Source organism: Podarcis vaucheri (genome assembly GCF_965113315.1).
Source record: "Podarcis vaucheri genome assembly, chromosome: 16".
NCBI lineage: Eukaryota > Metazoa > Chordata > Lepidosauria > Squamata > Lacertidae > Podarcis > Podarcis vaucheri.
The window spans coordinates 9,139,786-9,163,060 of NC_138754.1; the positions used below are offsets into that span (position 1 = coordinate 9,139,786).

Sequence of the window (23,275 nt, forward strand, 5' to 3'; positions counted from 1 at the left end):
GGAAGGAAGGGCAACTATTGCTGCCCCACTTTTTTTCGGGGGGGGGGTGAGATCAAACAAGTTATATCTCCTAAACGCTTTGCAGCAGACAGAAGGGGTCTTAAATTTTCATTTTTGGAAAGGAAGAAAGACATAGACTTTTCCTAATAAGAGGCAGGGGAGAAAAATCATTTGTGGGAGATCCAGCTGGCAGGCAGAACTGGGGTTTCTTGGTCCTGGGGGTGGGCTAGAAAACAAGAGGCGGGTGCCTCTCAAGGCTGCCACTATTAGGGGCATGGAAAGGGGTCTTTCTAAGAGGGGGATCTCTTTACACGGCGGGATAGGGGGCGGCAAAGGATCACCCCTCCCTCTCCTTCACCCAGCCCTGGGGTGGGGTCGCCCCATGGCGCCCTCGGGCTCCGCTGTTTGGTTTTGCTTTTACCTGCTTTTGCTCGACGGGACCCCCGGCCGCTGCTTTTCCACGCCGTCCCAAGGCGCCTCTCCCGCTGCTGCTGCTGCCGGACAGGGAAGGCGAGAGGGCGGCTGGCTCTGGCAAGAAGCCTCCCCGCCCAGATCCGGAGGGGGCGGCCTGGCGAGCCGCGAGGGGTCCGGCCTCTGGGCGCGGATGAGAGAGGCGAGGAGCGGAGCCCGGGCGCGCAACTCGCGCGTTTCCACGGGGCTTGTGCGCCAGCTTTTCTTAAAGGTTTAAGGAGCGACAGGATATTATTGTTATTATTTAGTAAACATGCACTTTACAAAAAAAGGTTGCGTGGTGAATTATAAACATTACTTCTCCATCCTCCCCTTTCTTCCTCCTTTTCTATAGATTGTCTCCAACTCAAAGTAAACCCCTTGAAATTAATGGATCGAGTTAGTCATGCCCATCAGTTTCTTTTCTTATTATTTTCATTTATATGCATTTATATTATTTTGCCAGATTTTAACATTTTCGATTTCGACTCCCTTCCCCCCTCCTCCTGCGGTTCCTTACATCCCCCCCATCTTTTCATGCATGCTCCTTATTATCTTAACTTATTCTTTTATTCTTCTGTTCTGATATATGTCATATATCTATCTCTCTATCTGTCTGTCTGCAGGTTTTCACCATAATCCTGCCAATGTCTTAATCTGTTTACAACTTGCTTGTAAATACACAATAAACCACTTCCATTCCTTTCTAAAGAGTTTGTTTGTTATCTTTATTTGTTATTCTTCCAGTAAGTGTCGCCATTTCTGCATACTCCATTAATTTCTGTATCCAATCTTTCGTCGAGACCTCTTCATCTTTCCACTTTTGGGCAAATCACATTCTTGCGGCTGTAGTAGCATGCATAAAAAAACAAACAACTATACTGTTTGGGTAGTTCTAATCCTATAATTCTCAAGAGAATGCCCATCAGTTCCAAGGGGTTTACTCTAAGTAGTTGTAACACGGGAGACAGGTTCTTTCGGTTCATCCACCCATGAATATTCTCATCCATCACTTCATGTACAAATATTCATGTGTTCTTCCATACAGATATATTCCATCCATCCACATACATATTTCATCACGCTCATATATATCTACACTTTCTTCCTTTCGTCTGTCTAAATGCAACATGTCTGCCTCTTCATCAACCACCTGTTTGACTTTCTGTCTATTCACCTGGTCCAGTCATGCTTATACAAGTCTGTCTATCCATCCATGTCCCCCCATGTCCATATCTATCGGTCATCCGTATATGTTTCTGTTTGTCTCTCCATCCATCCATGTCTGTGTCCGCACATCCCATGTCCAGGTCTGCCTCTAGCCGTCCTTGTCGAAATTGGTCTAACTGTCCGTCCATGCCCATTGATCGAGGTACAATACCAATTCATCCATCCATCCATAGACAGATTCGTACCTGCCCATCCACCCGCATACAAATCTACCTCTCCAGTCTTCCATTTCCATCCATTCAGATGCATGTATCTGTTTATCCATATGTTGTTTAGTCGTTTAGTCGTGTCCGACTCTTCCTGACCCCATGGACCAGAGCACGCCAGGCACTCCTGTCTTCCATATCCATATAATAATAACCATTTTATTATTCGATTCGTAGCCCACTCATCTGACTGGGTTGCCCCAGCTGCTCCAATGTATGCGGGGGGACGGACGACGGGACAGATTTGTACATGTGTCCACCCATCAACATACAGATCTGTCTGTCCATCCATCTCCCGGTTCTTAGTCCAACCCACTTGAACCACTACACCACAAATGGCTCCCAATATATTGTGTTTGTTTGTTGTTACTTACATATTTGCTTAAACTGGAAATTTTCATTTTTGAAACTGTAGTTTTGCTTGTTTACCTTACGACAGCACGGGCATTTTTGTCTTTTATTGGATCCGTCTTACATGCTATCAAAAGTTTTGCATATTGCCATTCCCACCCCCACCCCAATTTTTTTAATACTTTGTTCCCTGCTCTGAGATTGAAAGGATTCAATGAAGAGCAAGCTATAAATATTGTTTTCTTTTTAAGTCCCTGTCTATACCAGCCTGTTAATCTCTGTAAAAATGCATCCATCTCTAGCCATTGATAATCACCATAGTAAAGGAACCAGCATATTAATTTCTTTCCTAAGCGCTTCGTGTTTTAAAATATGCATATTTATTCAAAGCATTGTACATATTCACTCTTCCTGGCCGCCGCCACAGACTGTAATGCAGAAAGATAAGAAGGAGGGAACTTTTGCAAATGAGCCCAGACTGGGGACTCCAAAAATGCAATTTAAAAACAAAATGTTGCCATCCGCTCCATACATTTAAAGCACACCTGATGCACATTTAAAGGACATGACTCGCCCCCACAGAATCCTGGGAACTGTAGTTTGTTAAGGGTGCTGGGAATGGTAGCTGTTAGGATTTTTTGTGGGAACTCATGCTCATTAAATGCACATTGAATGCACTTTATACAGAACTTGCTCGCGAGTAAACGAGAGGGACAGGGTGGGTCTGCATGGGTGAAATCTGACACATGTTTTCTTGTTATAAATTCCACCGTGCTGCTGAATTCTGGATCCTGTCTTGGAAAGCCACGATCCTATGCATGGGTTTATTTGGGAAGCTCAATTGGGTTTTGGCACAGCGATGATCTCAGGAGCAAATCCCACTGCCACGCATGGGGCTTACTCCCGAGTAAAAGCATGCACCGACCTGGGACATGCAACCATCATCTGAGGCCCTCCTCTGTGAGAGGTCCAGAGGGTGGTAACATGAGAACAGGACTTTTTCTGCAGTGGCTCCCTATATGTGGAATGTTGTCTCCAATGGGGTTCACTTGGCACCTTCATTACATGTCTTTAGGCACCAGGCAAAAACTTTCCTCTTCACCCAGACCTTGGGCTGCATAAACAATCTATGGCCTTTTAAACTATGTGTGTGAGGATTATTGTTTTCATTTGTTACTATGGGATGTATTTTTGTGTTTTTTATTGTAAAGTGCCCTGTGACCCTTGATTGAGGTATAGAAATTATTATTATTATTATTATCCTTTGAGCAGGGCTGGGTTTAGGTTTGATGAGGCCCTAAGCTACTGAAGGTAATGAGGCCCTTTATATGTCCAGCTGTCCTTGGTCAACAACAAATTGTCACTGTTTTTTGTGTTGCATATATGCTATATGGCGATTTATGGACCTAATAAGTATCTACACAACACAAAACACTGTTGCTGTAAGTAAGTTTTACTTTGTTTTTTATCTTATATTTTGGAAATGTACATCCAGTTTTCCCCCCTTTAAATTTTGGGGGGCTCCCAAGAGAGCGGGGCCCTAAGCCAGGCATGTCCAAAGTCCGTTTTTTGGGGGGGCCTAATCTGGATCTGGCCCCTTTGGCAGTTTATTTACTGGGGTAAAATCCGAAAAAAGCCCTCAACAACTTCAATCCTAAAAAAGGTCAAAAACTTTGGTTGGCCGGCCCCCACAGCCCTTCACTTCATCAGGTTTGGCACTCTTTGAAAAAAGTTTGGACACCATTGTAAACTATAGCTTGTTTAGCTTGTGCGTAAATCCGACACCGCCTTTGAGTAAAAAAGGTTTGCTCTGGAATTGCGCTCTGCATGTTTTGCAAGCCAAGCCATTTGTGCACAGCCTTCGCTCGTTTGCTTTGCTTTGATCGGCTAATTAGAATCGCAGAATTGCAGAGTTGAAAGGGACCCCCGAGGGTCATCCAGTCCAACCCCCTGCGAAACAGGAATCTTTTACCCAACATGGGGCTCCAACCCATGAGATTTAAGCGTCTCATGCTTTCCCGGCTTAGCGATCCCAGATCTGCCTCGCGAAATTATCCACGGCGCGTTTGCAAAAACCTCCATTTAAGAGTTTTTAAAAGCCACGCGTCCCTCGCGCGAAAGAAATCGAAAACTGCCCTGGCGAGCGGGGAGGGGCTTCTTCCTTTTCCTTTTTGCAAGCACGTCTCTCGTTTGCAAAAAATAACAAAACCCCACCGCCTAGTAGCTCTTCCTGCACGAGAAACTCCGGCGCGGAGAAACATTCCCGCCTCTGTAAAATAAAAACCGGCGCACCGCAATCCATTACAGCTGCAAGATCTGTGGCGCCACTATTTAAATTGAATAAAAGGAGCGGCGTGGTGGCGCATTGCATGGCGCGAGGGCTGCAGGTGCGTTTTAGCCAGCAAGGACTGGGGGACCTGCTGGTAAGAGCGCTAACAGAAACGGCACCCTGGTATCCGGGTTTTGCAACTCTCCCTTTCCAATAAAAGTCCTGCGGGACGGAGGAATGCGGATTGATTCCGGATTCGAAGCGCGCACGGCAGCTGCGTCCGCACGCCGCCCTGCCAGCGTTGCTGCGCGCTCAGGTATGGCCCCAGAGAAAGTGTGGGGAGGTTGCCTTGGCCCTTGACGCTGCGGGTTCCTCTTCTCCTGAAATGGCTAGATATCTCTATTTTTAATTCGCCTTGGAAGGGGGGCGGTCATGGGGAGTCTTCCTTCTTGCTTCCTGCTCTTTCTCCAGTCCCTCCCCCCACCCTATTCCTCCCTCCCTTTCCCCCTCTCTCTATTGCTTAGGGTGGAGAACCTGCGACCCATTAGAGGTGTTGCTTTGGCCTCAGAGGGAGTTGCAACACTACAAAGTAAAAATGCAGTTTTGAGCAACAGATTCCTGTTTTGCAGGGGGTTAAACTAGATGACTCTTGGGGGTCCCTTCCAACGACAATTCTGTTATTCTGCTATTCTAATTAGCTGATCATAAACAAGCATCTGAGCTAAGGTTGTGCCCAGATGCTGGGCTTGTAAAACATGCGTACCATGATCCCAAACCAGAGCTTTTTTTACTCAAAAGGATATTATGATTATTTTGATTATTATTACAATTTGCACACAGGCCATGCTTCCTGGGGCAGATGGGAATTGTAGTTAATCAACATCTGGAGGACCACACAGTCCTCCCATTTCTTTCACAACCTAATAGGTTGTTGTCAGGCAGTTTTGTGGGTTTTCTTTCTTAATACTTGCGAAGCTAAATATTGGGTTTTTTTTTCCTTTAAAAATTTTCAAACTTTATTGTGACATAATGATTGTTATTAACCACCACAAGGTTAAATATTTTTACCTAATGAGCCCTTACCCCATAGTATTTAGAAAATGCTATCTTGTTTTTTGGGTGGCGGCTCCATTTTGCTCCCAAAATGATTGGCACTGCTCCACTCACATTTGCTCTTGGAGGGGAAAATGATGAAAGGCCATTCCAGTAACTTTATTTCTTCCTGGTGGTTGCTGTTGTTTAAATTGATAATAATTACTTCTGGTCTCCTTTTCAGGTTGATGTCTCCATGGACCCTTTGAAGATGTGAGTATTTGGAGTAGAAGATAAGATGTGGCTCAGAGAAGGCCTTAGATATCCAAGCAATGGCTGAATGTGAGCTAGTGCGATTACAAATAAATGTGGATTTTGTTCTTCAGCCTGAAATAAGGAGGTTGGCTGTCATGGCCTTTTTAGTGGTGGCTCCCAGATGGTAGAACGATCTTCCCCAGAGAAGCTCGCCTTTTGCCTATGAAGTGTCAAGTGAAGTTTTTATAAAGAATCCCAGCCCTTTTAACATCATCCTAGGCATAGTTCCATCCTTATTTTCAGACGGTGATATATCAATACATCACAACGTTTAGCCGGTGATATATTGCGATGTGGAAAACCAGATATTGCCCAGCCCTATTACTGAGATGTTAAATTTCTGCCTTTTATGGTGGTTGAGAGTGCAATTTTATTTCTGCGGAGTTTTCCATCTCTCTGTGTGATTGTATCAGGGCTGAGGAACCTTTGACCCTCCAGCTGCCTTAGTTGGACCAAAGTTTGTAAGCCAGCAACAAACTATGGTTTCAGTTGATTAAACAAACCACAGTGAAGCTGCTGGGGCAGAGTTGAAATATATAATACTGAGTCGAGATTTAATAAACCATGACTCAGGTTGATGTGCGAGACAGGCCAAATTTTGCTGCGATGAATGTGTGTTACCCTATTTCTTTCCCCTTCGGAAATATTTCTTCTATCCAACACACATGACATCTAAGGTTTCTCTGAACTTGCTTTTCAGGTCAAACCCTGGCAACGAGAGGAATAATGGCAAAACTCTGAAGAAGCACGTCAAAGCAGCTCCACCACGGCATCCTGGTAAGTTTGCGCTGCTCATTTTTTGAAAATGTTTGGGCTCGGGAGTAATAAACAAATGGCACCTGCAACACAGTGTTGCAGTGTGGAGGATTTACTGCCTTTGGGTGGCGCTGTGGGTTAAACCACAGAGCCTAGGACTTGCCGGTCAGAAGGTCGGCGGTTCAAATCCCAGCAACGGGGTGAGCTCCCATTGCTCGGTCCCAGCTCCTGCCAACCTAGCAGTTCGAAAGCACACCAGTGCAAGTAGATAAATAGGTACCGCTCTGGCAGGAAGGTAAATGGCATTTCCGTGCACTGCTCTGGTTTGCCAGAAGCGGCTTAGTCCTGCTGGCCACATGACCCGGAAGCTGTATGCCGGCTCCCTCGGCCAATAAAGCAAGATGAGCGCCGCAACTCCTGGACCTAATGGTCAGGGGTCCCTTTACCTTTATAGCCCAGCTCTCCTCCAAGGAGCTCAGGGTGGCATACAGAGTTCTCCTCCCCATGTGACCCTCACAACAACCCTGTGGTAGGTTAGGCTGAAAGTGAGTGACTGGCCTGAGGCCCCCCTAATGAACTCCATGTCTGAGTGCGGATTTGAGTCCTGGTCTCTCCAAAGTCCTAATCCGACATTCTAAACACTGTACTGCACTGACCAGAAAATGGTGCAATGTTTAGCGTTCCTTTTAAGGTTGATTCCTGCCAGCCATGCCCTCTGCCAGGATGCTCCATTCCGTCCCCTCTCCCTGACTTCCACCGGCTTCTGAACATAGATAAGTCCTCCCTGAGCTTTTCTGCTTTGCTTTCTTAGCTCCCGGATTCAATCCCCTTAGGTGGGAGGTCAATAAAGAGATTTCTCCCTCCCCTCCACTTAAAACAAATAAATTAAAAGAACAAACCTCCCCGTGTGTGTGTGTGTGTGTATAATAATAATAATATAATAATAATTAATTAATTAATGTACAGTCGTACCTTTCAAGTCGAACGGGATCCATTCCGGAAGGCCGTTCGACTTCCAAAGCATTTGAAAACCAAAGCTCGGCTTCTGATTGGCTGCAGGAAGCTCCTGCAGCCAATCGGAAGCCGCGTTGGATGTTCGGCTTCCAAAAGAACGTTCGAAAACTGGAACACTCACATCCGGGTTTGGATCATTTGTGAGCCAAAACATTCGAGAACTAGGCTGTTCGAAAAGCAACTGTATTTAAAAAGCAACTGTGTTTAAAAAGAAGGGGCAAGTGCAAATGGGCCAGCGTTTGAAATTAATAGGGAAATAATGGAGAATGGGAACAGGAAAGGGTCTGTATGAGAGGCAGATCAGAGCGGCTTTTCTCAGGGTGGGAGAAGCTCTCCCAGATGGGAAGTGGGAAGATTCAACTTCTCTGTATGTGTGAAGATTAAGGTAAAATGGTGACTAAGGGCCACATAGATGTATTTATAATTTTGTGTTTTATGAGGATCATTAATGTAGTTTACTTTAGGATTTTTCTGTTAGATATATAATTATTATTATTATTATTATTATTATTATTATTATTATTATTCCCTTTTGTCTAGTTTGAATTTTATGGCATATTTGGTTGAAAACCTTTAATAAAATTGATTCAGAAGAGAGAGAATGTGGAGCTATTAGCATAATGAAGAGAGATTTGTATGCATTGCCCAATATATTGAACTTCTCTGTCTGGCCCTCGGGACTCCCTCCAGGCCGTGCCCCACACTTCCCTGTTTGCACCCTCCTTAAGACTTTCTGCCTGCCTTACCAAATTTTGATAATGCTTCCTGATTTGCCTGGATGGAGGATAGAGGGGGCTTTGTTTGTGTGGAAAGTAGCCTACCATACGGACTGACATGTAGCCCATGAGAGATTACCCAGAACAGAATGTGGCCCTTGTTGTAAACAAAAATATGCCCTTTTCCCTTATGGGGTATCCAAGAGCCCATATAGAGTCCTTACATAGGTTCCCTATTGGTAGGAGAGAATAACAGAGGCCAGCCAGAGAATATTGAGAAGCAAAGCAGCTAGTAAGCTTGATCTTTATTAATCTGTTGCAACAGGGTGCTCCCCCCACAAGCAGGAAAGGAGGAGGGACAACGAAAAATGGCATGCAAGGCCTTATACAGTGGTGCCTCGCAAGACAAAAAGAATCCGTTCTGTGATTCTCTTCGTCTAGCGGTTTTTTTCGTCTTGCGAAGCAAGCCCATTGACGGATTAGCGGATTAGCGCTATTAGAGGCTTTTAGCGGCTTATCTGCCGGATCAGCTGATAAGTGGCTTAGCGGCTTAGAAAAAGGGGGGGAGGGGAAAAAAACCAGCAGGAACTCGCAAGACATTGTCGTCTTGCGAAGCAAGCCCATAGGAGATTCGTTTTGCGAAGCACCTCCAAAACGGAAAACTCTTTCGTCTAGCGAGTTTTCCGTCTTGCGAGGCATTCGTCTTGCGGGGCACCACTGTAAAGACTTTTGAAATTGCCACCCTGTAGGTCAAGACCACCCCTCAGATACATCATACCTACATCACAGAAAAGGCTGTCTAAACAGAAATTTGAATGGCAGGTTACTTGATTGGATTGCCTGGGGAGCCCGGCCATTCTTTTGTAGTGATAAATACTTAGTTCCTGGGCCAGGTCACAGGCTCACACCCTATTCAAACACAGACATACCCTTAAGACAGGATTTGTGAAGGAAAAGACAGCGGGGAGGCTTTTCCACTTTGACCTTGCAGAGAAAACATTTGCTCAGTTTAGGAATCAAAATGGCTTCAGGTCGGTCTTCCTGTGCTGATCTATGGACGTGCGGTTATGAACATTACCAGATATCGAAGACCTCAAAATTCCTATCACACCCTCAGGCTGGAGAGAGTTGTGCACCCCTGAAATAAAGGCACATAAGAAAAAAACATTTCGAAAAAATATGGTTCCGGAACTGGAATATTAATAGATAATGTGTAAAACGTCCAGGGGTAAGCAAGGAAATAATAAAAGAATAAATGGAATAATTATTAAACTATAACAACACAACAAGATGGAAGAAGTAAAAAAAAGGGGGAGTGGGGGGGTATAGGGGAATTTATAAAAAAATCTAATATAATATTTCTAATCACATTGCATTTATATATACAGTAAAGGGAAGTCTATAGCAATTAGGTACATTTTAATTTAGTCAACTGTGTAATAGGCTTATGTTACAAAATGAATATGGATTTTGAATTAGATGTTTGTAATTCTTTTTCGGTTTTGGAATAAAGTTTAGAAAAGAAAAAAACATTTTGGTTTCCCTGCAGAGATTTATGCCCTGTTCCCTGCCCCAAACCAATCTGGCTGCAAAATCTTGGGCTGTTTTTAAGGATTGTGTGTGTGTGTTGTGTGTTTCTTTGGCACCCATTTCAGGAAAACGGGAACCCCGGTGCTCCTTTCTCCTCCCAGCCCTCTCGGCTGGGTTTTCTTTCCACACAATGTGCCTGCAGGCTTCTGAACAGGGCATAATCCTTGACGGCCAAACATTTCTCCCCTCGTTGGGGTCAGAAGTCAGAAAGCCATTGTCTGGTTATTTATAGCTGTGTCCTGTCTCTGAATTATCTTTGTTCGTTTGGGGCAGGCAGGTTGGAAAGCAGCCGACAAGTGGCAGGCAAGCCGGCTGGAGGTTTCGTGCTTTTGCCGGAGCCATTTTTACTGGGCGAGGGCGTTAGTGTGCTCAGCTGCACAACATCCAAGTTCTTCCCCCCACATCCTAGGGGAGGATGGTGGGGCGCAAGGCAAGGAGCCCAAGCGTGGGTGGAGCGAAAGCTGGCGATTGGTGGAGCCAGAGCCCATCAGAGGAAGTGCCAGTTTAGGCCACATTCACAGCATAATGCACATTGGGAGCGCATGGCTTTGCCCCAGAGAATCCTGGGAACTGACATTTACTCCTCACAGGGGATTAGGCCAAATCTAGTCCTACATCCTTCTGACAGTGACTGACCAGAGCCACGGGTGGCGCTGTGGGTTAAACCACAGAGCCTAGGGCTTGCCGATCAGAAGGTTGGCGGTTTGAATCCCCGCGACGGGGTGAGCTTCTGTTGCTCGATCCCTGCTCTTGCCAACTTAGCGGTTCGAAAGCACAAAGTGCAAGTAGATAAATAGGCACCACTCCGGTGGGAAGGTAAACAGCGTTTCCATGCGCTGCTCTGGTTCGCCAGAAGCGGCTTAGTCATGCTGGCCACATGACCCGGAAGCTGTACGCCGGCTCCCTCGGCCAACAAAGCAAGATGAACACTGCAACCCCAGTCATCCGCGACTGGACCTAATGGTCAGGGGTCCCTTTACTTTAAATACCACTTAAATGGTCATGGTTTCCCCCAAAGAATTCTGGGAGCTGTAGTTTATTACAGATGCTGAAAGTTGTTAGGAGACCCCAATTTCCCTGGCTCAGCTACAATTCCCAGAGTGGATTAATGAGTCAATCCCTTTTAACGGGGGACTATGGGAATTGTAGCTCAGGGGAGGGAATAGGGGGGGCCCCTAACAACTCTCAGCACCCTGAACAAATTGCAGTTTCCCAGGATTCTTTGGGGGAAGCTGCGTTTGTTTAAAGCGGTATGATACTGCTTTAAATGTGTATACTGGGGTATCTCGGGTTAAGAACTTAATTGGTTCTGGAGGTCTGTTCTTAACCTGAAACTGTTCTTAACCTGAAGCACCACTTTAGCTAATGGGGCCTCCTCATGCCGCTGCGCCGCCGCTGCATGATTTCTGTTCTCATCCTGGAGCAAAGTTCGTAATCCGAGGTAATATTTCTGGGTTAGCGGAGTCTGTAGCCTGAAGCGTATGTAACCTGAAGCGTATGTAACCCGAGGTACCACTGTACTGCAGATGGGGCCTTAGGGTGTCAAACCAAACCCCTTATTTGTGGGGAGTGGGAGGCATCTCTGAAAAATTCCTCTGGTTTTCTCCTTCCAGGGTCCTTCAAGAAAAAAGAATCTGAACTTTTTGTCGGCAATCTCCCATTGGATATCAAGGAGGTGAGGCTTGGTGCTTTCTGTTTCGGAATATATTTCTTGCGGACACTTCTGCCGACTGCCTTTGTCTCGTGATGTATATTAAGCCGCGAAAAATGCGTCTGTGATATGGTCTAGATACTCCCATGTTCTGGTTTTCACCTAAGTTGTCATCTACAACCCTCCTCTTTAAACCAACACCCCCATCATAAATGTGTCTCTCTTACAAGGATGTATATTGGGCAAGGGAAATGTCAGTTCTCTGTCCAGTGAGAAGGTGGGACCTACGCATGGGTTGCCACTGTCTACAACCCAGGACATGCGTGGTCATGTGACACGGTCATGTGGCGCAGCTTTGTGGGCATAATCTGGCTCAGAAGGCTCCGCCTTTACCCCTTCTAGCCCGCCTTCACCCCAGTCCATCTGCACTATGTACCGTATTTTTCGCTCTATAGGACGCACCTTTTCCCCTCCAAAAATTAAGGGGAAATGTGTGTGCATCCTATGGAGCGAATGCAGGCTCCTTGGCTTCAGCGATAGCAACGCGAAGCCTCCAAAGCCCAGAGGATGCGCTCCGGAGGCTTCGCGTTGCTTTCACTGCAGCCTGGACAGTGAGAGGGGTCGGTGCGCACCGACCCCTCTAGCTCTCCAGGCTTCAGGGATAGCCACCTGAAGCCTTCGGAGCGCAGCGCGAGTTCCCGCTGCACTCCGCAGGCTTCGGGTTCCTTTTGCTGAAGCCAGGAGAGCAAGACTCTCTTGGCTTCAGCAGAGAGGGAGAGCTGCGCAGCGCCCCTTCAGCGAAGCGGGAGGAGAAATGGAAGGGGCTCTGTTTCTCCTGCCGCTTCGCTGAGAGGGGCGCTGAGCAGAGAGGGGGATATTTTTTTTTTCTTGTTCTCCCCCTCTGAAACTAGGTGCGTCCTATGGTCGGGTGCGTCCTATAGAGCGAAAAATACAGTACTTAAAGCACTACCGTGCCACATTAAAGGATCATAGCTTCCCCCAAAGAATCCTGGGAAATGTTGTTGGTTAAGGGTGCTGAGAGTGGTTAGGAGACCCCTGTTCCCTTCACTGAACTATACACAACTGAGCTATCACCTGGGATAGCTCAGTTGGTAAAGCAGGAGACTCTTAATGTCTGGGTTGTGGGTTCAAGTTCCACGTTGGCCAGAAAGATTCCTTCATTGCATGTTGTATGTATATATAAATTGATGATGGTGTGTAAAGTAACACAGTAGCTTACAGCTCGGAAGCTAAATAACTCTTCTAGGTGATTGGTAACTTCTTTGTAAAGACTATACAATGTCCAGACTCTTTATATTCAAAAGAACTCTACTTTCATAAACATATAACCGAGAAGAATACATTTACAGTGGTGCCTCGCAAGACGAAAAGAATCCGTTCTGTGCTTCTCTTCGTCTAGCGGTTTTTTCGTCTTGCGAAGCAAGACCATTGACGGATTAGAGGATTAGCGCTATTAGCGGCTTTTAGCGGCTTTTCTGCTGATCGGATCAGCTGATAAGCGGCTTAGCGGCTTAGAAAAAGGGGGGGGGAGGGAAAAAAACCAGCAGGAACTCGCAAGACATTGTCGTCTTGCGAAGCAAGCCCATAGGAGATTCGTTTTGCGAAGCACCTCCAAAACGGAAAACTCTTTCGTCTAGCGAGTTTTCCGTCTTGCGAGGCATTCGTCTTGCGGGGCACCACTGTACAATCTGATGCTTATTCACTTTGTTCCTTATCAAGAGCTCCTGTGCAGGTTTCTCCCGATTAACATTTCTGTTTTCTAGCCATATCACTTGGTCCACTCCGATGTCCATAGCAATGTATCACGGCCACTTGGTTGGGTGCCCATACTGCATAATGAATGGAAATTATTTCTACCAACATACGTGTGCAAAACTCGTGAGGCTGAATCCCTGGGAAAGGGGAGGAAGAGAGGACCTGGAAAATAGATATAAACTCTTTGTAAAATGCTTTCAGGTGTGCTTGCTGTGAATCAATCACGCAGGTGCCTTTCTGCTACTCCGGATAGCAGGAATAAAGACTCTTTCTCTGAATTAACCCCTTCCCCGGGAGCAATGCTCTTCCTACCCGTGAGAAAGGCCTTAAAGGCTGCAGTTTCACTTCAGACAGATCACATGGACACACACTGTCCTCAGCAGAGCAGCCATTCTCCTCACATACACACAGAGAGGAGCAGAACGCAGTTTAAAAAAAAATGACAGTTACTGGAATAACAGTCACAACGGAACGGAATGCCTCTCTCATCTCATGTGACTCAGCCAATCACACGAGGGCTACTGCCAAAGGGGAGAAAAAACCCATGTTAAAAATACACAGTAATTTAACATAAGTAAACATCCCCATTTAAGGAATTTTTTATCATTATCCTTAACGTTGCATTACTGGATAGCTCAGTTGGTTAGAGTGTGGTGCTGATAACGCCAAGGTTGCAGGTTCGACCCCTGTAAGGGGCAGCTGCATATTCCTGCATTTCAGGGGGTTGGGCTAGATAATCCTCAGGGTCCCTTCCAACTCTCTGATTCTGTGAGTAGCCGAGTGATCAGTCCTTCTTCCCAAGGGATTCTGGGAATTGCAGCTGGGGGTGGGCGGTCACCTAGCGTTCAGCCCCTTAAACAAAAACTCCACCTCCCAGGATTCCTTGGGAGGAAGCCATGACTGTTTAAAGTGCTCAGTACTGCTTTAAACTCACCCTGCAGGTGAGGCCTTAGATTTAAAACTCAGGGACTTGCCTCTAAATGTACCCCTTTGTGTGCTGTAATTAAACTGCAGGGATCTCTTTTGGTTTAGCCTGGGGGTGATTTTCGGAGTGGGGTGTCAATCCCGTGGTGAATCTTCCCCTCTTGTTTCTACCTTAGACAGAGTTAGCGCTTGTGTTCCGGGAGTTTGGCGTGAAGACCGTCAAGAAGCACAAGACAACTTTTACCAGGTACACCCTGCGCTAAACGGGAGGTATTGGAAGAAACCTTTGATGACCCTCCGTTCAGGGATTGGGGAACGTCCGCCCTCCCGCGAGGGTGATCCTCTTTGGCCTTGCGAGGTCTTCCCATTATGGGCAGATAGCCTGGGGGGCTGAATGCATCCTCTCCACCTGTGGTGATGCTCAGATGAAGGATGAAGGAAGAGAACGTGGAGAGACTATGCCCTGCTTGCTTTGGGGGTCTTTGTCTCCTTTTATCTGGCTCCACCTCCTTTGACTTGCTGCCTGCAGTAGGTTGCTGTTGCCACTTTCCCCCAAGAGTGGGAGGACTGTGGCCCCTGAGGCCGACCGATCTGGCCCTCGCAGCTCTCCCTAGACCACGCCTCTCATACCACCTGCTTCATACAATCTATGCTTGCTTTTGTCTGGCCGGGACTTGTAAACCATACAGTCATACCTCGGGATGAAGTCGCTTCAGGTTAAGCCTTTTCAGGTTGTGCTCTGCGGCGACCCGGAGCGCGTTACTTCCAGGTTTTGCACATGCGCAGATGCTCAAAATGACATCACGCGCATGCGCGGAAGCGGTGAATCGCCAGATGCGCGTTGCGTTCACTTCAGGATGCGAACGGGGCTCTGGAACGGATCCTGTTTACATCCAGAGGTACCACTGTATATACTCGGTGGCCCTGCCCACTTTTGCCTCTGGCCCCGCCCACCACTGGCGTGTGGTTCCGGAAGGGCATGTAGCCCATGTCCTTAGCCCACGCTGAGTGTTTCTCCTTCCCCGGCCCTATTTTTTCTGGAGAAATTGAAATGCCAACATGGCGCAACAGCTGACGTCGCTTCTCCTTCTCCGCAGCTTTGGGTTTCTGGAGCTGGCGTCCGCTGACATGGTCAAGCTTGCCATCAAGCAGATGAACGGGAGCCTGGTTCACGGGCGACGCATAACAGTGGCCGTTGCAGAGGACAGGAGGCCCCGCGAGCCCACAAACAGGGACACGGAGATGCCGGTAAATATTCATTTTTTAAAAAATTAATATTTTATTAAGTTTTATCAGTGAAAAAATTCAGAAAGAATACAAAAACAGAAAAATACAAAGTCAAAATACAAAAATACAAACATTAAGCACAAAAAAGAAGAAAAAAGAAAAACACATAAAGAAAAAAGCAAAACTCCCTCTTTTTTAACTCATCTTTAGTTAACTTATTTTCCTGACTTCCTCACGCCTCCCTTTTTTGTATCCCTTTTTTAAAATTGGTTCAGCAAATTCATATCCAATTTAGTTTATCTATTATCAATCCCATCTTACATTTTACCTTATTGCTAGAACCCCTTCAATTCATTTCAACGTCATCAACATTCAAAAATTTTACAATGTTTCTGTAAATAAGTTTTAAATTTCCTCCAATCTTCTTCCACCGACTCTTCTCCCTGGTCTCGGATTCTGCCAGTCATTTCCGCCATTTCCATGTATTACATTAATTCATTTCCATGTAGTTAATTAATTCACAGGCGACGCATAACAGTGGCCGTTGCGGAGGACAGGAGGCCCCGCGAGCCCTCAAACAGGGACACAGAGATGCCGGTAAATATTCCTGCCTCTCTTTTAGCATCGTCCAGAATGACAGTTCAAAAGCACGTCAAAGTGTAGGTAAATAAATAGGTACTGCTCAGGTGGGAAGGTAAACGGCGTTTCCGTGCACTGCTCTGGTTCGCCAGAAGCGGCTTAGTCATGCTGGCCACATGACCCGGAAGCTGTACGCCGGCTCCCTCGGCCAATAAAGCGAGATGAGCGCCGCAACCTCAGAGTCGGCCACGACTGGACCTAATGGTCAGGGGTCCCTTTACTTTATAATGACAAGGTCCTCTGGCCAGAACCCCTTTGACATGGTTTTATATCTCCTCGCAGACACAGATAAGTATGTGACCTGGTGTGTAGCACTCTTTGCAACTTCCGCTAGGAAAATTAGAGCAAATTATATAGCCAAGGTAGCCACCAACTGTAAAGGAGATGAATTTATTTGACCCTATCTTTGTTGTTTAGTCGTTTAGTCGTGTACGACTCTTCGTGACCCCCTGGACCAGAGCACGCCAGGCACTCCTGTCTTCCACTGCCTCCCGCAGTTTGGTCAGACTCATGTTTGTAGCTTCGAAAACACTCTCCAACCATCTCGTCCTCTGTCGTCCCCTTCTCCTTGGGCCCTCCATCTTTCCCAGCATCAGAGTCTTTTCCAGGGAGTCTTCTCTTCTCATGAGGTGGCCAAAGTATTGGAGCCTCAGCTTCAGGATCTGTCCTTCCAGTGAGCACTCAGGGCTGATTTCCTTCAGAATGGATAGGTTTGATCTTCTTGCAGTCCATGGGACTCTCAAGAGTCTCCTCCAGCACCATAATTCAAAAGCATCAATTCTTCGGCGATCAGCCTTCTTGATAGTCCAGCTCTCACTTCCATACATCACTACTGGGAAAACCATGGCTTTAACTATACGGACCTTTGTTGGTAAGGTTTTTAAGATGCTGTCTAGGTTTGTCACTGCTTTTCTCCCAAGAAGCAGGCGTCTTTTAATTTCGTGACTGCTGTCACCATCTGCAGTGATCATGGAGCCCAAGAAAGTAAAATCTCTCACTGCCTCCATTTCTTCCCCTTCTATTTGCCAGGAGGTGATTGGACCAGTGGCCATGATCTTCGTTTTTTTGATGTTGAGCTTCAGACCATATTTTGTGCTCTCCTCTTTCACCCTCATTAAAAGGTTCTTTAATTCCTCCTCACTTTCTTCCATCAAGGTTGTGTCATCTGCATATCTGAGGTTGTTGATATTTCTTCCGGCGATCTTAATTCCGGCCTGGGATTCATCCAGCCCAGCCTTTCGCATGATGAATTCTGCATATAAGTTAAATAAGCAGGGGGACAATATACAGCCTTGCCGTACTCCTTTCCCAATTTTGAACCAATCAGTTGTTCCATATCCAGTTCTAACTGTAGCTTCTTGTCCCACATCTTGACCCTACCTACATCAAGCTATATTTTATCCTTATCACCAAACTCCGAATATAATTGCGCACTGTATTAATTAACATCATTTGTTAATATATTAGTGGCCATGTGATAATTTTAGCTTATAAATTTTATTGTTTATTGTCTTAATTTGTATATTAAGGTGCTTTTATAGCTCTATTTAGAGTAGGTAATGTCTTTTTTGTATCAATCCAGTATATATTTTTTAATTGTTGAATGACTCTCTGTACATTGCAACAGCCTTTGGCTATGTGCAATAAAACTGACTGACTGACTGACTGACTGAATGACTAGCATTGTCTGCACCGGGCTTCCTCAACCTCAGCCCTCCAGATGTTTCGAGACTACAATTCCCATCATCCCTGACCACTGGTCCTGCTAGCTAGGGATCATGGGAGTTGTAGGTCAAAAAAACACTTGGAGTGCCAAGGTTGAGGAAGCCTGGTCTACACTGACTGGCAGAAGCTCTCTCCTGGTTTTCAGCCAGGGTTCTTCTCTCCCAGCCCTATGTAAAAATGTCGGGATTTGAACTCGTGACCTGCTACTCCACCCACTGAGCTATAAGCGCTTCCCGATGGGTGTTAGGTGTTTTTCCTTTTCTGGATGACGGGGCTCCAAACCTCACGTTTCATTGCAGGATTTGGAACCCATCCCCTGGGAAGAGACCGGACCCAAGTGTGGTATGTTGCACCCGTGGGGTTTTTTCTCTTTATTTCCTCCCTGCTATATCCTGGGGGCTCAGGGCAGCTTTCCACACTCCCCCACCTGCCCTGCAAAATGACAGTGATTTTCTCGCTGGGCGAAGAAATCAAATTTTCAGGCCAAATGAAATGAGAATGATATTGTAAACGTAACACCTATTTAACTAACACACGCTTACCTGGACACACTTTTTTTACCCTGGCTTTTGACACTTGGTGTGTGTGTTTTTAGGACCCACCTCCTTTGGATGATTGTAGCGGGTGGCACTGTGGGTTAAACCACAGAGTCTAGGACTTGCCGATCAGAAGGTCGGCAATTCGAATCCCCGCGACGGGGTGAGCTCCCATTGCTCGGTCCCTGCTCCTGCCAACCTTGCAGTTCGAAAGCACCTCAAAGTGCAAGTAGATAAATAGGTACCACTCTGGCAGGAAGGTAAAGGGCGCTTCCATGCGCTGCTCTGGTTCGCCAGAAGCGGCTTAGTCATGCTGGCCATATGACCCGGAAGCTGGACGCCGGCTCCCTCGGCCAGTAAAGCGGATGAGCGCCGCAACCCCAGAGTCCTCTGCGACCGGACCTAACGGTCAGGAGTCCCTTTACCTTTACCTTTAAGTTGTTTTAAACTCTTTTTAACACTGTGCTTTAATGTTGTGACTCATGCCTGGCACCTTAGGGTGAAGGGGGGGGAGTAATAATAATCAAAGATAATGGTGTCTTATGTAAAAAAAACCAAACCAACAAATTTAAATATTTATTATTTGTTAAACCCACTGATTTTTTTTCTTTACAAAAGTAACTAAGACTCCTGTGTCTTTTGAGTTGTTTTTAAAACTGTTTTTAATTTTAATTGAAACCGTTTTTGCGATAATGTAAGCTGTTTGGAATTGTTGCAGCTCGCCCTGGGACCTTAACATGAAGGGCATACTGTTGTTGTTTAATAGCAACAACGATGTATTGGAGCTCACCTTATCAGATGAAGGGCTGTGCTCAGACACCACACCACACACAAAAGTGTGTGCACTTGCATCTTTTGTAATGTTGTGTTGTGAACTGCCTTGAGATCTACAGATGTAGGGCAGTATATAAATTTAATTCATAATAATTACCGTATTTCCCCGTGTATAAGACTCCCCCGTGTATAAGACGCCCCCTATTTTTGGGAACTCAAAATTAAGAAAACGAACTATGCCCTAACCTTGTATTAAGGTGACCCCTTACTTTAAACTTCAAAAATTTAGGAAAAAATCTAGTCTTATACACGGAAAAATACGGTATTATTATATTAGGATCAGACTTCGGCTAAATGTGGCGGGTGGGAGGGGTTGCCCACCTTTCAATCGCATGACATCATGATTACCGTATTTTTTGCTCTATAAGACGCACCAGACCATAAGACGCAACTAGTTTTGGGAGGAGGAAAAGAAGAAGAAAAATATTCTGAATCCCAGAAGCCAGAACAGCAAGAGGGATCTGGCTTCTCCTGGGCAGGGGGATGAAGGCTCCCCCAAGAGGTGCGCTCCCTTTAAAGTGCTTGCGGAGCGTGTGTGAGGCTCTTGGGGGCATCCCTTCTCCCTCCTCAGGCAGCTCTTTAAAGGGAGCGCTGAGCAGAGCCTCCTGCCTGCATTCGCTCCATAAGACGCACACACATTTCCCCTTACTTTTTAGGAGGGGGAAAGTGTGTCTTATCGAGTGAAAAATACAGTACATCACCTTATTGGCTGTCTGTCAAGCTCCCTTGCACAGGTTCCCGTGTGCCCCTACAGACGGGGAGAATTTTGCACGGACCCTCAATATTCCACAGCTACTGAGCATGCTCAGTCCTCAGTGGACTGAGTTCCGGGTGGGCCACCCATTTTTGGGTTTTTTAATGGGGCAGTGTGGTGTTCTTCACCTTGGAATCCCCCTAAGCATATTGAGACCAGGCTTGCTTTCTCTCTCTCTCTCTCTCTCTCTGTTGACTTCGTTCCAGTTCCATTTCTACTGCCACTCTCAAACCTTGCCTCTTCTTTAATTTCCCCTGACTTCCTGTTCTTGTTCTCAGCAGATCTTTCCCCAAAAGCCAACACCCAGACCTTGGACCCTCCAAAGCTGAAGGTCCTTTATGCCATTCCCATGGAAATGAGGTGAGGAGGAATATCTTACAACAACATGACGTGGCATGAAATGTCATCCGCATTTGGGTGTAAATTTCTACTCGTATGCATATCTTTTTTGCAAAGTGATTTTCCCAGTCGTGTAGTTTTCACGATTATATGCACTTCTACGCACGCTTTGCCTCGGCATATTCATTTTTGCATACATCAATTGGCTGAAGAACTACATTGTGAAATTCAGAGGAAAAATTGAGAAGTGCACATTTGGAAGGCCGGACATAAGAAGAGCCCTGTTGGCGCTAGTCCAGGGGTTTCCCAAACTTCGGTCTACAGCTGTTTTGGACTACAACTCCCATCATCCCTAGTTAGCAGGGACTAGTGGTCAAAGATGCTGGGAACTGTAGTCCAAAAACAGCTAGGGACCCAAGTCTGGGAAACCCTCCTGTAGTCCAACATCCTGTTCTTACAGCCAGAAGCCCACAAACAACTCCTGAGTGCAAGAGCAACTCTCATCGCTTTAGATTCCCAGCAAGTGATAATCAGAAAAATACTGGACAGTAGCAGGAGAACAATAGCCACTGATAATGAATTTGTCCAGTCTTCTTTTAAAGCCATCCAAAGTAGTGGCCATCACTGCCTCCATTATTTCACTATGCACTGTGTGAATAAATCCTACCTTTTTATCCCTCCTGAATCTTCAAATGCTTCACTTTGTTGGATATATGAAAGCTCCATAGTTATGAGAAGGGAAGGGAAACTCTTCTCTGTCTACTTTCGTCATTTATACACCTTTATAATACACCCCTCCACCCCCGACTCTTATTTGCCTCTTCTCTGAACAAACAAGCCCAAAATGTTGTAACCCCATTGGGCACTTCTTTGACTCCTTGATCATCTCTTGACTTCTGCGATTTATGTTCTCCTGCTAGGTACCGTATTTTTCGCTCTATAGGATGCACCCGACCATAGGATGCACCTTGTTTTAGAGGGGAAGTACAAGGAAAAAAAATTCTCCCCCTCTCTGTTCAGTGCCCCTTCGGCGAAGCGGCAGGAGAAACGGAGCCCCTTCCATTTCTCCTCCCGCTTGGCTGAAGGGCAGCTCTTGCTCTCCCGGCTTCAGCGAAAGGAACCTGAAGCCTCCGGAGCGCAGCAGGAACTCGCACTGTGCTCCAAAGGCTTCAGGCGGCTATCCCTGAAACCTCCAGAGCGAGAGGGGTCAGGGTGCACCGACCCCTCTCGGTCTCCAGGCTTCAGCGAAAGCAACGTGAAGCCTTTGGAGCACGGAGGGAGCGCTCCCTCTGCGCTTCGGAGGCTTCCGTTGCTATTGCGGAAGCCAAGGATCCTGCATTCGCTCCATAGGACGCACACACATTTCCCCTTCATTTTTGGAGGGCGAAAAGTGCGTCCTATAGAGCAAAAAATACGGTATTTTTAACCGAGTACTAGAAGAATATTTTGATGGGTGTTGTGACTTTCCTTCCAGAACTTTGTTCTTGCTGCGGATGTTAGCAGACTGCTTTAAGGATGTGGGGTGGCTGTTCTCCATAGCAAAAGTCGTCGGGAAAGCTGCGCTGCTGGTTTTGGATACCATTCCACAGACCCCCTTCTTCTGGGCCATCCATCTCACAGAGGTTGGTGCAAACCGCCAATTCATTTTGATTAAATCGCTTGCCTGTTTGCCCACCGCTTCCCAGGATTGTGGCACCATACAGCCTGGTGAAGCGAAGCAGTTTAGTGCCCCCTGTTAGCGGTGAAAGCAACATAAGCGCACAATGTGCTTCAGTGCAACAGACGGCGGTTCATTGACCTCTAACGCACTTTGAATGGCACTGGCCTCGTTCGGGAAAGAGGGCAAATGGTAGAAAGTTGCTTTTGATGGCCTCTGCATACGTTGTGTAGTGAAAGGAAGGAGGCTAGAGGAACTGAAAAGTTTCTTCTTTAAATGGAGCGTCTGCAAGTGGAAATGTGAGGGTCGTGTGTCCTTGTTTCTCAGTTTGATCCTTTTGCATGGCTTTGTATGTTTTGTGATATTTTGTGCATTGTGATTTGCTGTTATTTTTCTTGATTATAGTTTAGCACAATGCAATACAAATCTTTTACGGTCATAAAAAGGTAAAGGGACCCCTGACCATTAGGGTTGTGGCGCTCATCTCGCTTTATTGGCCGAGTACAGCTTCTGGGTCATGTGGCCAGCATGACTAAGCCACTTCTGGTGAACCAGAGCAGCGCATGGAACGCCGTTTATCTTCAGAAAGTAATAGTAATTCAGAAAGACGGTATGCCGCTTAAAAGAGAAATGAAATGAAATATTAGAGGACTTTTGCTTGTGTATGTGAACGTTCAACAGGAGCAAAAATACACCATATACTGTTTTTGCTGTTAAAAATGCAGGAATGCCATCAGGCTATGCGGAAGCTGTTCGGGGCCTTGGCGGAAAGTGAGTCTTGTGCACCCTTTCTGACAAAGCAAGAGGTTAAACAAGGGACACGTTGCTTGGCGGAGTGCATTGTGGGGGATGAAGGCCATGCCTGGAACAGGTGAGATTATGGAAACAAATACACGTTGCGCATTTGGGGTTGAGAACAAATCATGTACCGTATTTTTCGCTCTATAACACGCACCCGACCATAACACGCACATAGTTTTTAGAGGAGGAAAACAAGAAAAAAAAATATTCTAAACGAAATAGTGGATATATGATTTTTGTGGTTCATGCTGTGGCCACAGACATGTGATCTGACAGTGAGTTTGGAGTAGCCCAATGCAAAAATCCTGAGGATCCATGTGGATCCATGCTTTGTAACCACGGAGGAGGGAAGGAAGGGGAACCATGGATCCTCTGCTCACGACTGCAGATCTCCCCCGCCATCCGCAGGCATTCGCTCCATAACACGCATAGACATTTCCCCTTACTTTCTAGGAGGAAAAAAGTGAGTGTTATGGTGCAAAA

General features: G+C 46.2%; 1 protein-coding gene across 2 annotated transcripts in view; it reads left to right on the forward strand.

Annotated features, from left to right (window-relative positions):
* Window positions 1-274: 274 nt before the first annotated feature.
* Window positions 275-23,275, forward strand: part of TDRD10 (tudor domain containing 10) — a gene marked incomplete at its 5' end in the record, with an annotated part of 28,319 nt that continues 5,318 nt past the window's right edge. The window contains 10 exons of one of the 2 annotated variants that reach the window (XM_082202324.1): window positions 275-682; window positions 5,783-5,811; window positions 6,554-6,630; window positions 11,543-11,604; window positions 14,457-14,527; window positions 15,378-15,528; window positions 18,171-18,213; window positions 20,277-20,355; window positions 21,809-21,956; window positions 22,717-22,862. In XM_082202324.1, the coding sequence (XP_082058450.1) occupies window positions 275-682; window positions 5,783-5,811; window positions 6,554-6,630; window positions 11,543-11,604; window positions 14,457-14,527; window positions 15,378-15,528; window positions 18,171-18,213; window positions 20,277-20,355; window positions 21,809-21,956; window positions 22,717-22,862 (1,214 nt within the window). Of the gene's footprint in view, window positions 683-4,436; window positions 4,661-5,782; window positions 5,812-6,553; window positions 6,631-11,542; window positions 11,605-14,456; window positions 14,528-15,377; window positions 15,529-18,170; window positions 18,214-20,276; window positions 20,356-21,808; window positions 21,957-22,716; window positions 22,863-23,275 lie in introns of those variants that run through there. The other variant, XM_082202325.1, reaches the window with a different exon arrangement.